Raw genomic sequence first — 15,285 nt, forward strand, 5'->3', positions numbered from 1 at the left:
TTTCTCTACTTGTATTTTGGCTAAATATAATGAATTTTTGTACCATGGTTATCTTTTCCTGCCATTTTTTCTGCTTGCTTTGTTTTTATCTCTAAAGAAAATATCTGACAGCTAGATGACTCATTAGAACATGTTATCTTTTAAAATATATAATAAGTGCTTTTCCCACTTTCTTCTCCATTGTGTATGACTGGATATATTTATTTTTGTTTGTTTGTTTTTAACCTGATAAAATGCCAACCTCTTTCTGTTTTAAATTTCTCTTAGATCACCAAAATAAAATGCCTTGTGTATTGCTATACCCCTTAAGCGTTTTTAATGCTGTTCTCTGCTCTTTTGCAAGGAATATAAATTAAAATCTTCAGGCTCTCCCATTGGGTGTAACATTACTGTGCAACATTGTTGAATATCCAAATGTAGCTAAAATGGAATCATTAAATTTCATTCAGCTGGAATCATACAGTTTAAGAGATTAGGACTAGAATAGCCCTTGTAGGTCATCTAGTCCAGCCTCCCTATTAAATAGATGAGGAAATGAAGCTCTAAAGACAGTGACCTACCCAAGGGCACAAGTCTACAAAGTGCCTTTGACAAAACTGGTTTCCATTTCACTGTACTCCTTACCAGACTCTGACCCTTATCTGGCAGACTCCTTTACCCACCTCCTCCTTCAGGATGACATTTCTCATTGCCGTGAGCTTTCTTCATAGCACTAGCAACATATTCAGCCCATGCTTTTTATCACCACTTGTGTTTACTCTGATTGAAAGTCATTTTATGGTAGAAGTTGAGAACTCTGAAGAAATTATGGTAATTTGAAAACTTACTAAGTGCTAATATCATGGCCAGAAAGAGTTAATGCAAATTTTCAGAATGTCTAAATTATTCCTAAAGACAGAACTACAAAAGAATCTGGTTTTTCCTCTTAGTTTATTGTCTGTGGAAGATTATATACAATGTAAAGATGACACATAGTTTTGTAAACTGATAGAATTGAGAATAAAATCCTATATTCTTCTACCTGATGGCTCTAGTACCATACGTGAGGGTACTTTCTTAATTTGTTGAAATCTGCTTTTATTCTATGGTACAAGTAGAATAAAATAGTAAACTTCAACTCTCTCTCATCTATAAAGTAAGGACATTTTAATACTCTGCACACAATTGAGGATTGGAATAATACTGGAACTTCCCTTGCTTATTTATTATAATTAAAGGAGTGTTTTCTCTCTAATATAAAACTTAACATAAAACTTTTAATGTATATTTGTATAAAATGGTTCATTATAAATGTATGTCTACTCTAATTGCCTTTTATTTAAACTTACAATTAAGTCTGTTGTAGTAGATTCTAGATCAAATGTGTGTGTGTGTGTGTGTGTGTGTGTGTGTGTGTATCTACAGTTAACTTGGAGACTTACAAGGCTAGTCTAGTGACTGCTATCTTCTGACCGAAATCTGAAAAAACTAACAAAGTCCATTTTAAAGCCTCTGATTGTGGAAAATGCTTTTTGGTTGACATTAATACTGTCCACTCAATGCACTTTACAGAATATTTAACTGGTTTTTAAATCATTGACAGCAGTCTGATATATATTTCTCATAAGATGAATGTTTAGTCAGAAAATGTACTTTCCTTATAAAATCTATGGCTATTCATAATTTGTTCTTTTCAGTAAGCTAAATAAAAACAGTTGTCTCATTCAGGTTTTATTGTTTTTCTTTCTTCACAGCTACGACAGTTAGTTAATATGTGCATCAACCCAGATCCAGAGAAGCGACCAGACGTCACCTATGTTTATGACGTGGCAAAGAGAATGCATGCCTGCACTGCAAGCAGCTAAACATGCAATATTATGAAGAGCGTAACCAAAGTAATTTAAAGTATTTTGTGCAAGTCATACCTCCCCATTTATGTCTGGTGTTGAGATTGGTATTTCAGAGCTAGTGTGCTTTGAATCCTTAACCAGTTTTCACATAAGCTTCATTTTGTACCAGTCACCTAAATCACCTCCTTGCAACACCCAAATGACTTTGGAATAATTGAATTGCATGTGAGGAAAGAAAATGAAACATGATGGGTTTGAATGGCTAAAGGTTTTTAGAATTGCTTACAGTTTTCTGCTAATAAATTGTGTTTAGATAGACTGTCAGTGCCAAATATTGAAGGTGCAGCTTGGCACACATCAGGGTAGACTCAGACCTGAGAAAAAGTATCTGAACATGTGACTTCTTTCTTTTCTAGTAATTTATGGACATTAAGGCGGACCCACAATTGTGAACTTCTGTCATGATTTTATTTTTAAACGTTTGAAGTACTAGTTTTAGTTCTTAGAGTAGTTTTCAAATATAATTCTTATGATAACTGTAGACATAAACTATTTGAGAAACATTTAAAACTCTTAGCTTATACATTCAAAATGCAACTATTAAATGTGAAAAGATTTGGGGACAAAATGAGTCAGACACTGAAGAGTTTTTTGTTTTGTTTTAGTATTTTTGATATTATCTTTGCATTGAAATGGTATAAATGAATCCATTTAAAAAGTGGTTAAGGATTTGTTTGGCTGTTGTGATAATAATTTTTAAAGTTGCACATTGCCCAAGGCTTTCTTTGTGTGTTTTTATTATTGTTTGTACATTTGAAAAATATTCTTTGAATAACCTTGCAATACTATATTTCAGTTTCTTTATAAATTTAAGTGCATTTTAACTCATAATTGTACACTATAGTATAAGCCTAAGTTTTTATTCATAGGTGTTATTGAAGTTCTGATTGGTCCCCTTCAGAAATGTTTTTATATTATTCTTCAAGTTACTTTCTTATTTATATTGTATGTGCATTTTATCCATTATTTTTTCATACTTTCTGAGAGCCTAATGCCCTTTTAAAAGATATTTGGTATACCAACACTTTTGCCGGATTGAAAACATTTTTTTTAAACTTTTTAAAATTTGGGCCACCCTGTGTGCATGTGTTTGGTCTTGTTGAAGAGGAAGAGAGGATGTGTGTTGTACTGTACCTGTGAATGTTGATACAGTTTCAATTCATTTGACAAGGTTGTAATTCTAGAATATGTGTAATAAAATGAAAACTGGCCGTTACTACGCCAGAATTGTCACGAGATTAGCTTTTCTATTGAGAAGCTTTTGAGCTAAGTACCGTATTTGTTCACGAAGATGACTGAGATGGTAACACTTCCTGTGGCTTAAGGAAATGGGCAGAGTTTAGTAAATGCCTTTGTGCAGATGTGCTTTCCCTGAATGCTTTCCTATTAGTGGCCACCAGCTCCTCACAGAATTGTGAAGCCCAAAGGCCAAGAGGCAGTCACTTGTCAAAGGACTCTGTGCCACCATACAACCTTAGGATGAATTATCCTGCCAACGTGAAAACCTCATGTTCAAAGAACACTTCCCTTTAGCCGACATAACTGCTGGTTTTGTTTTTCATATGTGTTTTTCTTACACTCATTTGAATGCTTTCAAGTTATTTGTAAACTTTAAAAATGTATAAAGAGCAAGAAGTATAAACTCTTGTTTTTTGAAATCTAATCAGTTATGTATGGTTTCTGAAGGGTAATTTTATTTTGGAATAGGTAATCTTTTTTTTTCCTGGGGGCTAGATGCATTGTTTCTCTCACACTCCAGTGACTTTTAACATTTATACTGAGCATCCATGGAGATATATTCCTAGAAATATGAGAAGAATTATTCTTGTTGACCATTAATGTCATGTTCATTTTAATGTAATGTAATTGAGATGAAGTGTTCTCTGGTTGGAACAGATACTCACTTTTTTTCTTTAAGAATATATGGATCTAAAATTCATTAGCATGACCCCTCAAAGTGACTTTTAAGTAGATTTAAACTTTTCTTCTCAGTGAATCTATCTGCTAGAAGGAAATAGCTAGGAAGAATTTAATGATCAGGGAAATTCATTATTTCTACATATGGAAACTTTGCTTTGAATATTTCTTCTTTTTAATCTAAATGTTCATATTTTTCCCAAAGAAACCACTGTGTAAAAATTAAATTTTAATTTTGAATGGGATAATTTCAAAGAATTATGAAGATGATTTGAAGCTCTAATTTATATAGCCACCTATAAAATATTTTTTATTTGTGTTCATAAGTATATTGATTAAGTTAAACATTTGAATTGATTTGAGGAGCAGTAAAATGAAAGCTATGTGGATACTAAACCTTATTTAGACATTGGTACCAGTTACTCCCGTGAAAATATGGAGTAACTTTGTTTTGCATGGTAAGGTTTAGGAATGGTGGATGAAGGGTATGTCTACATAAATAAAGTGCTCAACAATGTGCAATGATTGTAAATTCAGTAAGATATTACAGCCATTTCATGAATGCTTTACCATTCTACATAGTATCTATTACAAAACACCTTTCTTGTATCCATGTACTTCAGGTGTTGCTGTTAACATTTACTATGATATTTATTTTAACCAAAATGTTATTCACATTAAATGTTTATTCTTTAAAATGAATGTATTATGTTTATAACCCACAAATGCATACTTACCCTGTGCCTCATATTTCAATAGTACTGTAATATGGACATCTTTTTGTGAAATACTTTTATTTTGTTATGCTTTAAATATACATACAAAAATTCTGTTATTAGTTTGAAAATTGTACAATATCCTAATATAAACAAAAACATAAAAATAAAACTGAATACAGTAAAATGTCTGGGTATTTATGATTTTTTTCCCCAAAGGTCTTCCATTATTTATTTTACTTAATACTTAATCTATAGAAACAGGTCTTACACATTTTCATAACTTTGCCATTTTGGAGAAGTTTAAGAGCTGGAATAGACAAGGTCGATAACAGAGATTACACAAATCCTAAAAAGTGGTTTTATCAATATGGTTAAACTAAGGCACATCTTCACGTTCTCTTCTCTTCAAGACATCATTTTCTGGCTTTGAATGAGAGAAGTTTTCTGAAACATTTTTAAAAAAGGGATATTAATTGTACTGCTTTGAATCTTTAGAGCATAGGAGTCCAATCTTTTGGATTCTCTGGGCCACACATAAAATATGTTAAGACTGACAATAGCTGATGAGCTAAAGAAAAAAATAATCACACACACAAAAAAACTCATAATGTTTCTTAAAAGTTTACTAATTTGTATTGGGCTTCATTCAAAGCCATTCTGGGCCACGTGGCTCAGGGACTGTGGGTTGGACAAGCTTGCTTTGCGAGTCTGAAATTTACGTGACTGATTCAATTCCTGTCATTGTAATGGGCTGCTAAGAATGTTACAGATGGTTTATATTTAGTGTTCCCTTCACATAATAAGTGAAAGTTACTACTTCACCTGAAAATTTGAATCTAAAAGACCTTAGTGGGACGAAACCTACCAGACTGGTGGTAGAGTGAGTGGATATACTTTACACATCAGAATTGTATTCCAAACAGATCATCATGAAGAATGGCTCATTTTGTAAGAATTTTAGCCATAAGACAGTGTTTGGGGCTAGTTATAAATTTTTATTTAAAAAATGTATACATGTTTTTAGCCACGTATGTTTAAATGTAGTAACTGTTACAGCTGTAACAGTTACTACATTTAAATTGCACCATTAAATTGATGCAATTACTTTTTAAAATCAGAAGGATGACATTTTTAACAAAGACAACTGCAGTGAATCCCTTTAGTTATTAAAAGTCTTCCATGAAGTTGTGTTATTTTTAATTACATGTGAATTTCTGGAAAATTGATGATTAACAGACTAATATGTGAATATAAAGTTTACATTTAAATTGAGAGACTTATTTGAGGGAGTTTTCTTTCTGGTCTTACATACCAATTTCAATGTTCACTTGGATACCTAAATCTGTTTTTAAACCAAAAAAGAAAAAGTTGAAGGACACTTAAAAGTTAGGATTTGCAACTAGGGGGCTCAAGTACATTACTTTTACTGCGAGTGTTACAGTGCACAGGAAATCGTTTTTTCACTTTCTCAAAGTGAAATCCTGTATATAAATTATTTAATTGCTCAAATCCTCACTTTCTCACATATAGGGATATCGTTTCCTAACTCTACAGGATAATTGTAATGCATTTTATAATGACTAAATGCAATGCTGCGTATTCTCTTCTACACGTGTAATAAGAGCTACATTTATCAAGCACTAATAGTGATAAATGTAGCTCTTAATACACAAGTATAAAAGAGAAGATGTGTGTTACTTCTCTTGCTATACTTCCATCCACTTTTGCCTTGTTCTCTCCGTTAGTCCCACTGGCCTAGTTTTTCAAAGGCCCCAAGCTCCTTCTCACCTTAGGAACAGTGTAGCTTAAATGGCTCTTCCCTTTTTGCTAGCAAAAAAATCAAACCAATCTTTCAAAGCTGACTTTAAATACCCTTTTTGAGGAGCCACCCAGACTACAGTCTGTACTTTTCCATTTAGTGCTTACCTCAACTGTAGCCAATTGATTGCTTGCGTGATTCTTTAATTTCAATCTTACTGATAAATAAATGCTAGACCGACAAGTACTTCCTGCTTTGTTCACTATGGTGTTTGACATTTAATAATGCAGTGCCTGGTTTGTGGTACTCAGTTTATTTGCTGAATTAATACGTGAGCATTATAATGCTGTAAGCATAGGCCAAGCATCACAGAGTGTTGAACACAGATGCAAAACATCAAAAATCAGGAAACACAGGGGCAAAGGAGGAGGTAAGAGATGCAAAATCAAAGACGCTAAGGCAAAAGAAGATTTTGAAGTTATCATTGCCATGAGTTGCAAATTGAAACTGATCTGTAATCCCAGCACTTTGAGAGGCCGGGGCGGGCGGATCGAGACCATCCTGGCCAACACGGTGAAACTCCATCTCTACTAAAAATACAATAAAATTAGCCAGGCGTGGTGGCACACGCCTGTGGTCCTAGCTACTCGGGAGGTTGAGTCGGAAGAATCGCTTGAACCCAGGAGGTGGAGGTTGCAGTGAGCCGAGATTGCGCCACTGCACTCCAGCCTGGTGAAAGAGCAAGACTCCGTCTCAAAAAAAGAGAGAGAGAAAGTGATAATAGCTGAGATGAGGCCCCTGGGCTTAATGAAAAACACATCATAATGTCTTCAGAACGCAATGTCAGGAGCTAGAGTGGGAAGAAAACACTGGGGTACAAATGGGAATTATGGCATATGGAGAAAAATCAGGTGATAATCTGAAGTGGCAGCAGATCATTTTTTTAAGACAAAGTGATTGGGACAGTTTAAAAGTTAAGAGAATTAGCAGATGGAGAAGAAACTGAAGATTTTAGAGAGGGAGTGCAAAAGGTGGTAAAGAATCGGATCCACAGAAAGGATTGGTCTTTTAAGCACAAACAGTTACCGAGGAACCTGTGTACTAGATCCACATGTATAATCTTAGCACAATGCTTCTGTTTTTATGGACTTAAAATCAAGTCAGGAAGAAACACATGTAACAGAAATGTGAATGTATAAATGCAAATGTCAATGAGTGCTATAATGAGAGAGACTGAGAAAGTGACATTTAAATTAAGATGCCTAAAAGGACTTAGCCAAAGAACAAAAAAGGGGAAGATCATGCCACGCAGAAGAAGGCCTGTGAAGATCTTGGGGTGAGCGCTAACTCTGCTATCTCAGATGCAAAAGAAGATGAAAGTAGGTGAGCAGGGGGTGGAGGTGTACCTTTCCTCTATACTTGAAATAGTAATTTAAATGGGGGGAAATCATGATAGTTAAAATTATAAAATGCTTAGAAAAATTATCAAGAAAGGTGTAAGACTTCTATGAATAAAATAAAATTGTGTTGAAGGACACAAAGCAGCTCCTGAACAAATAGAGAAAGAGGTCGTGTTCTTGAATGGGAAGACTCATACAAATATCAAGCACTCTGTAATAGTACTGCAGTATCCGAGTCCCACTTTTTTTTGGAACCAGATAAAATGTTAAAGTTCAGATGGAAAAAAATATAAACAAGAATAGTGAAGAACATTTTTAAAAGCAAAAATAGACTAAACGTAACAAATATGAAAACTTACCATAAAAATACTTTCATTAAAACAGTATGGAATTGGCAAGGAATATAGGTAGGTAGAATGGTGGAGTAAAAGAAGGTCAAACATACACCCAAGTATTATCCAACCTTACCTGAAAGAGAGGATTCTATTTATGGGAAAAACTTCTATTTGTGCTTTATTAAAAGGTACTGGTACAACTCTTCACTGAAAGAAGAAAAAGAGCCCTAACACTATAGAAAAGTAAATACAAAATGAATTAATGATGTAATTTCTTTTAAACAGTAGAAATTATTAGGAGAAAATTTAGAAGGCATAACCTTGGGAGTGAGTGACCTATATAAAGTAGACAGAAAACTCGAAAAAAAAGTGAATAAATGGCAATGAATAAGCAAAATCAAAATACAAAGGATAAACTGGGAACCACATATAAGTAAATAACCTCAAATTGATAAGTGAAATAAGTAAAAAGGTAAGCCAATAGAAAAAAGGAACAAAAGATTTAAGTGGACAATTCACAGTGGAAGAACATCAATAATCAATAGCAGAAGAAATCAGTCAATAAACATGAACAGTGCTGTCTTCCAGTGTTGGAGAAGATGAAGGAAATGCATTCTTTTGATGGCAGCGTGAATTGTAAATAAAAAGTAATCTGGCGTTATGTGTCAAATACACTTACTCACTTTGACATAGGAATCTGGAGAATCTATTCTACAGAAACAAAAGCAGCAGTTTATAAAGATTCTCTGTTTCCACAAAGATTGTTATTGCAGCATAGCATACAGTATAAAAAGAACTGGAAGAAGAGAACCCTGAATGTCTGAATAACAAGTCATTGGTTGAATAAATTATTTTATACTCCTGTTGTTAATAAAAAGGCGGATTTGGTTTTCTATCCTTTCCTTAAGTCTATGATGCTTCTGTTCCCTAATATGAGTTCCAAGCTAATATTATGGTGGTTCCACTTTAAAAAACAAACTCAAGCATGTTTATGTTTGAATATGTTCATATTAACATATAGGAAGGTGAGGATGGACACAAGCTAAGCTGCTAACATGAATCATCTTAAGATGATAGATGACAAAGAATGTAACCAATATAGTTATCCTCTGCCTTATACATCTTTGTAATTATTTTTGTTCAGTACGAAACATGGATGTTTTTTCCTAATTAAAATAAATATTGGCTGGGTACAGTGGCTCACATCTATAATCCCAAACATTGGGAGTTCAAGGCAGGAGGATGACTTGAGGCCAGGAATTCGAGACCAGCCTGGGCAACATAGCAAGACCCTGTCTTTTTACAAAACATAATTTTTTTTTCAATTAGCTGAGCACGGTGGTGCAGCCTAGCTATGCAGAAGGATCATTTGAGCCCAAGAGTTCTAGGTTGAGTGAGCTATGATCACACCACTGCACTCCAGCCTGGGGACAGAGTAAGACCCCAATTCTAAAATAATCAAAAGAAGAAGAAAATAAGTCATTTTTAACTTTTGGTTGAGTCTATGCCTTTAAACATTTAATTTGGAAATATTTACAAACTTACAGAAAAATTGCAAGACTAGCACAAAGCTCTCCCATGAATATTTTATCCAGGATCCTGAAATGTTAATATTTTGCCATTTTTGATTTGTTATTGTCTCTTCCTATCTACGTTTTTTCCGAGCCAACTGAGAGCAAGTTCCAACCTGATGCCCATTACTCCCAAGTATTTTAGTATTTATTTCCTGAAATACTAAGACGGTCTTTTCCATAACTACAATACAATCATAATAATCAGGATATAACATCAATTCAATATTTGTTAACCTACAAATTATGTTCAAATTTCACCAACTGCCCTTGATAGCAAAAATCTTTGCTTCCTTTGTTTTCCACCCAGAATCTAGCCAAGGCTCATATGCTACATTTACTTGTCATCTCTCTCAAGTCACCTTCGATCTGTAACAATTTCTCAGTCTACTTTTATATTTTACATGACGTTGACATTTTTTTTTAAATTACAGTCCGGTTTTCTAGAATGTCCTTTGATTTGGGTTTGTCTGGTATTTCCTCATGATTAGATTCTGGAAGGAATATCACTGAAGTGGTGTTGAGTTTCTCTCAGTGCATCCTATAGTGAAGAAAGAATGCCAATTTGTCTGTTACTGGTGATGTAAACTTTGATTACTTGGTAAATTGGTGATTTTAACCATGATGTTACTGTTTATTTCTTTGGAATTAATTATCCATAGTGGTCAGATAGCTTGAGAATATATAAATATTTTGTTTCTCAATAAATATAGTTTTAAATAGTTCTAAATAGTTTTACCATCTATTGATATTCTTGCCTGTTTTAAGTATCGCTCTATGATGGTTGCCAAATGGCGACACCAACATAGACATTCCTTCTACGTTTATTGGCTAGCATTCTATTACACTTTCTCCTTTCCTCTGTTTATGTTTTATTCCTTTATTACTTATATCAGTGTAGACACAGATTCTTGTGTTATTCAATGGGTTATAATCTGTTACTATTATTACTTTTCTGATGCATAAATTGTCCCTTATTTTTTTCATGGGATCCCCTACAAACTGGCTCCTGTGTTTTTTTGACAAATCCCCATCATTTGTTGAGCATTTCCTTACTTTCTGGTACATATATATATATATACACACATATATATGTATATATATAATATGTTAACAAATATATTTTATCTATATGAAATATAGATATCTGGTAACATATACGTTATATGTAACATACAACATATATGGTAACATGTAACATATAATACAACATATTGTATATGTTACCAGATATATATATATTTATATATACACACATATATAATATCAGGTACCAATATATACATATATATATGTTACAGGTTAATCTTACATCCTCTCTTCCCCAGGCCTAAAATCAGTCTCTGTTTGTTTGTTTTCTGAAGCACTCTGATTTCTTTTATTGAAGAATAGCATTTAGAAATGGAGACCCCGTTGCTAGGTTCTATTGGGCCGGCATCTGCTTTTTCAATAGACAGAACTAGGAAATGCACATACGTATTTATACATTGTTCTCTATCCATCTGTCTATACTAGTATAAAACAAAACTGTGAGGTTACACTAAGGCTTTTGGTTCTAATCCAATGCCGTATGTTTTCATTTCTCTGAATTTTAACTCTCTTTTCTGACAATGAGAAACCTAGCTCTCAGTATCAGTATTTGCTCATTCCCACTGTACGTAGCCAGTCCTCTGACCCTACTGACTGCTGCTTGGCTCAGAAGACCTCCTTGGCCCAGGCTTACAGACTTCCACCACCTCCTCTGTTGCAGCCACAGATGCCCTGCAGGCCCAGCTGCCTCCTTATCCTTACTGTCCTCTGGAGTCCTAGTCCTGCAGATAGCACCAGCCCTATCTGTCTTAAAGAAAGAGAAAGGAAGAAATTGTTCTTGAAAAGACAGAAAGGGAAGAGAAGAATATAAGACGTTTTAAAATAACATTTAAGGGCCAAGCATGGTGGCACATGACTGTAATCCAAGCGCTTTGGGAGGCTGAGGCGGGAGTATCACCTGAGGTCAGGAGTTTGAGACCAGCCTGGCCAATATGGTGAAACCTCATCTCTAATAAAAATACAAAATTGGCCGGGCATGATAGCACATGCTTGTAATCCCAGCTACCTGGGAGGCTGAGGCAGGAGAATCACTTGAACCTGGGAGGCAGAGGTTGCAGTGAGCCAAGATCATGCCACTGCACTCCAGCTTGGGTGACAGAGCAAGACTCTATCTCAATAAATAAATAAACAAATTTTAAAGAGTCAAATGTCACTAGGGTGAAGTTATTGACTAATCATCCAGATATATGCATATAACTTAAACATCTGAGACCATAAATATTAAACACAAGCATAAATACGGAATCAGTAGATTTCTCAGAATAAATTCAACAAATGGCAGCTCTTTCAATAATTTCTTAATGCATAGCTAGATGTTGCTGCCAACCAATATTTTTCCTTGACTTTGATAAGCATGCATTTTATTTAGTAAGCTGTTAACGTGCAGCAAATGTCCAAAAATGTTGTTCCAGTCTGTTGTACTAGTTACGCTTGACTTTTGGTGTCCCGTTAGTTCCTGGATTATTTCACCTCTATGAAATAAGTTATTATTTCACCTCTATGCTAATATTTATTAATCTAACATCACATTGCGTATTAGGTGTTATGAATCATGGAACTCTTATTGTGTTTTCTAAATAAAACCACCTCACCTTTACAGGTCCAGGTGTGGATCTGACTTTGCAGAACACCTCCTGTTGGCTCACTTTGCATCAGCACAGTATCTAGATTGACACATTATACAAATGGACTTTTTTAAAGGCTATTCTGTTGTAGAACTGAACCATTTCATGAACAATACATCCCACACTAAGAACCCACAGTCTTTCAAATGTAGAATGCCAGATTATTATTTTATTTTTATGTAGAGCTGATCACCTCAGAGTACGGAAAGGACGGAGGTACTCTCCCCACCCGTAAACATATATGCTACCCCGGCCGGGTGCGGTGGCTCATGCCTGTAATCCCAGCACTTTGGGAAGTCAAGGCAGGTGGATCACTTGAGGTCAGGAGTTCGAGACCAACCTGACCAATATGCAGAAACCCCATTTGTACCAAAACACAAAAATTAGCCAGGTGTGGTAGCATGTGCCTGTAATCCAAGCTACTCGGGAGACTGAAGCAGGAGAATTGCTTGAACCAGGGAGGCAGAGGGTGCAGTGAGCCAAGATCGTGTGTTGCACTCCACACCCCAGCCTGGGTGACAGAGTGAGACCCTGTCTCAAAAAATAATAAAATGAAATAAGACATATATGCCACCCCATCCAATCAACAAGGTATCAAGTTAAATTTGATTTTAGATCTAAATATTGTTTGGGATGCTGCTAGGCTTTCTCTCACCTCTCCCACTGTCCAAGTCTAACCCACCATCATCAACTCTCCCGGCTGTTCTACCTGCTTCCACACTTACCTTTCTACACTCAGTTTTCCCTGCAACCAACAACATCAACTGTTCATAATATAAAACACATCATGTCTCTTTATCTCCTGAAAATCCTTCGATATCTCCTTGTTGTACTTAAAATCCAACCTATCATGGCCTAAGGAGGCCTGGAGAACAATCTGGTACCTGGTTCTCTCTCCTACCCACTATGCTCCCAGCATCTTGATGTTCTTTCTACGTTCAGGATACACCTATCTAAGCTGCCTCAAAACCCTTGCCCTGTTTTGAGTAAAGGTAAACTTACCCCCGTGTCCCCAGCTTTTCCCATAGCCAATCTTCTTACCATTTAGGTATCAGTTCAAGGGCTCCTTCTTGAAGAGGTCTTCCCAGACCATGTTATCTAATATGATGTCACCAAGTACCCTCCCTCCGGCATCCTTGACCTCCTTGACTTGGTCACTCTCTAAAATGGCACACTCTAGAATCGTCTCGCAATCTGCCCTCCTCGTGGTGATTCTAGCACACACATGAATGTGATCTGTGGCTTGCAGTAAGTACCTTCGCCTAGGTACACTCTCTCCATCCAAAAGCAGTTTGAGGCAAGGGGCTGCCTGCTGGTCTTTTATTTTGGGAAGTGATCACATGAAATGGGAGTGGGAGACTTTGGAATTATGCAACAGGGAAGGAGAAAAAGGCAATACAAGAGTGTTCCTGCAGTTCATTGCAACTGAAGGAATAGAACTCAATCCTACTGGGACTTTCTAGGCTAGAGAAGGCATGCCTGGATTGCCTAGCTCAAGAATGAAAGGGGGAAGCCCTTATGCCTTGGTTCTTGTCTTGCATTGTTCAGTGTGGGAATGTCACCCCCTTCACTTAAAGGCCATGCATGCTTAAGTTCCAGGCTAATTCCTACAGGCATCCCTTACCCTAGCATAAGAGAAGCCCTGGGCAAACAGGAGGATCAAGTGTAGCAACTGAAGTCAGGGGCTGTGGCTTACCAGGGTGAAGCTTGTTGTCTCAGCAATGGCTGGAGTAAAAGGCAGTCCAAGAGAATGTGATGCAGGACTCTTCGGGTACCTTTCTTCTTGCTCTTATTACCATCTGGAGCCAATCCAATGAGTTGGCAACTGAGAGATAAGTGGTTTTGATTTCAAAAGAAATGGGGCCAAATGGAATTTTTCAATGAAAGACTGCAGTGTGAAGGCCCAGGAAGAACAAAGGGAGAATGAGGGAACAGGAGGACATAGATCTCTTATTCTGTATCAAAATGAATATTTATGTGGAAACTCAGTGAATGAAAAAATGTTAGGAGTACAAGAATAAGGAGATTTTGTAAAATGTTGAGATGTTCATAAAAGTTAAAGGAAGTGGTTCATTTAAAAGAATAATGGCTCTAAGGTGTTGGTTGTGCCTTGAAGTTATGACTTAGAATTTGTATAACCATCAATTTGAGTTCACACGCTATTCCACTAAGATTGTAAACAGAACTACATTTCTCTACTTTTCTACTCTACAACAGGGCCACTTTGAAGGCAGTTGGGTCTGTTTTAGCAATTTTCCAGTGTCTAGTGAGGGACTATTTACCCTAATGCATAAAAGTAAGTATAATGCATTTTTTTTATTTGATCCAGATTTAAGGTGGACTATGATGCAGAGATCTGAAAATATTAAAAAATGTTATAGATATAATGTGAATTTCTTAATTTTAGGCTGCCTTGTGTTATTTCAGAGAAATTGCAACTTAATTTTAATCCTTGTGACATTCAGAAACACGTCTTGAAAAAGATTTGACTGCTTCATAATTTTACTTGCCCCACAAAGGCAGTTCAAGGAAATTCAAGAAACCTTAAACATTGCATGGATATTCTGAGTTAGGTCTGTCACTTCCATTTTGCCTTTTAACTCTCAAGGGTATGCCAGATATGGCATTTGGGAGGGGTGCCCTACCGAGGCTCCCCCTTAATAATGAGGCAATAATTAGATAAATTAGCTGTAAATCACATCAGTGGGTATTTCTTCCCTGCGTCTACTGATTTGTCAAAACACTTTATTATAAAAAAGCACAAATGAAAACAACTATTTTCTCTCTGTAAGTAAGACCACATGCTTTTGGGTGAGTGAGTGCCCACCAAGCCTGCCATTCCTTCACTATAAAGCCCGCTTAGCAATTCTCCTGGAGTTCTCTGAACCGGACTGCCTTGCACAATCTCTTTCTATCATGTTTGACTCTGTGTTTTGTGCAAGGCTCTCTTCCAGTTAAGGATTTAAAGCTTGCTCTCATGT

The 15,285-nt window shown here is 35.9% G+C and overlaps 1 protein-coding gene across 11 annotated transcripts in view; it reads left to right on the forward strand.

The window, feature by feature from the left end:
- NEK7 (NIMA related kinase 7) overlaps nucleotides 1-4,709 on the forward strand; it is a 151,703-nt gene extending 146,994 nt beyond the window's left edge. For all 11 annotated transcript variants that reach the window (XM_054248271.2, XM_017966515.4, XM_054248269.2 and 8 more), the window contains one exon: nucleotides 1,734-4,709. In XM_054248271.2, coding sequence (XP_054104246.1) covers nucleotides 1,734-1,844 — 111 coding nt within the window. In that variant the 3' untranslated portion in view covers nucleotides 1,845-4,709. The remainder of the gene's footprint in view (nucleotides 1-1,733) is intronic.
- Nucleotides 4,710-15,285: the final 10,576 nt, after the last annotated feature.

The sequence above is a fragment of the Callithrix jacchus genome, chromosome 19 (genome assembly GCF_049354715.1).
Source record: "Callithrix jacchus isolate 240 chromosome 19, calJac240_pri, whole genome shotgun sequence".
Taxonomy (NCBI): domain Eukaryota; kingdom Metazoa; phylum Chordata; class Mammalia; order Primates; family Cebidae; genus Callithrix; species Callithrix jacchus.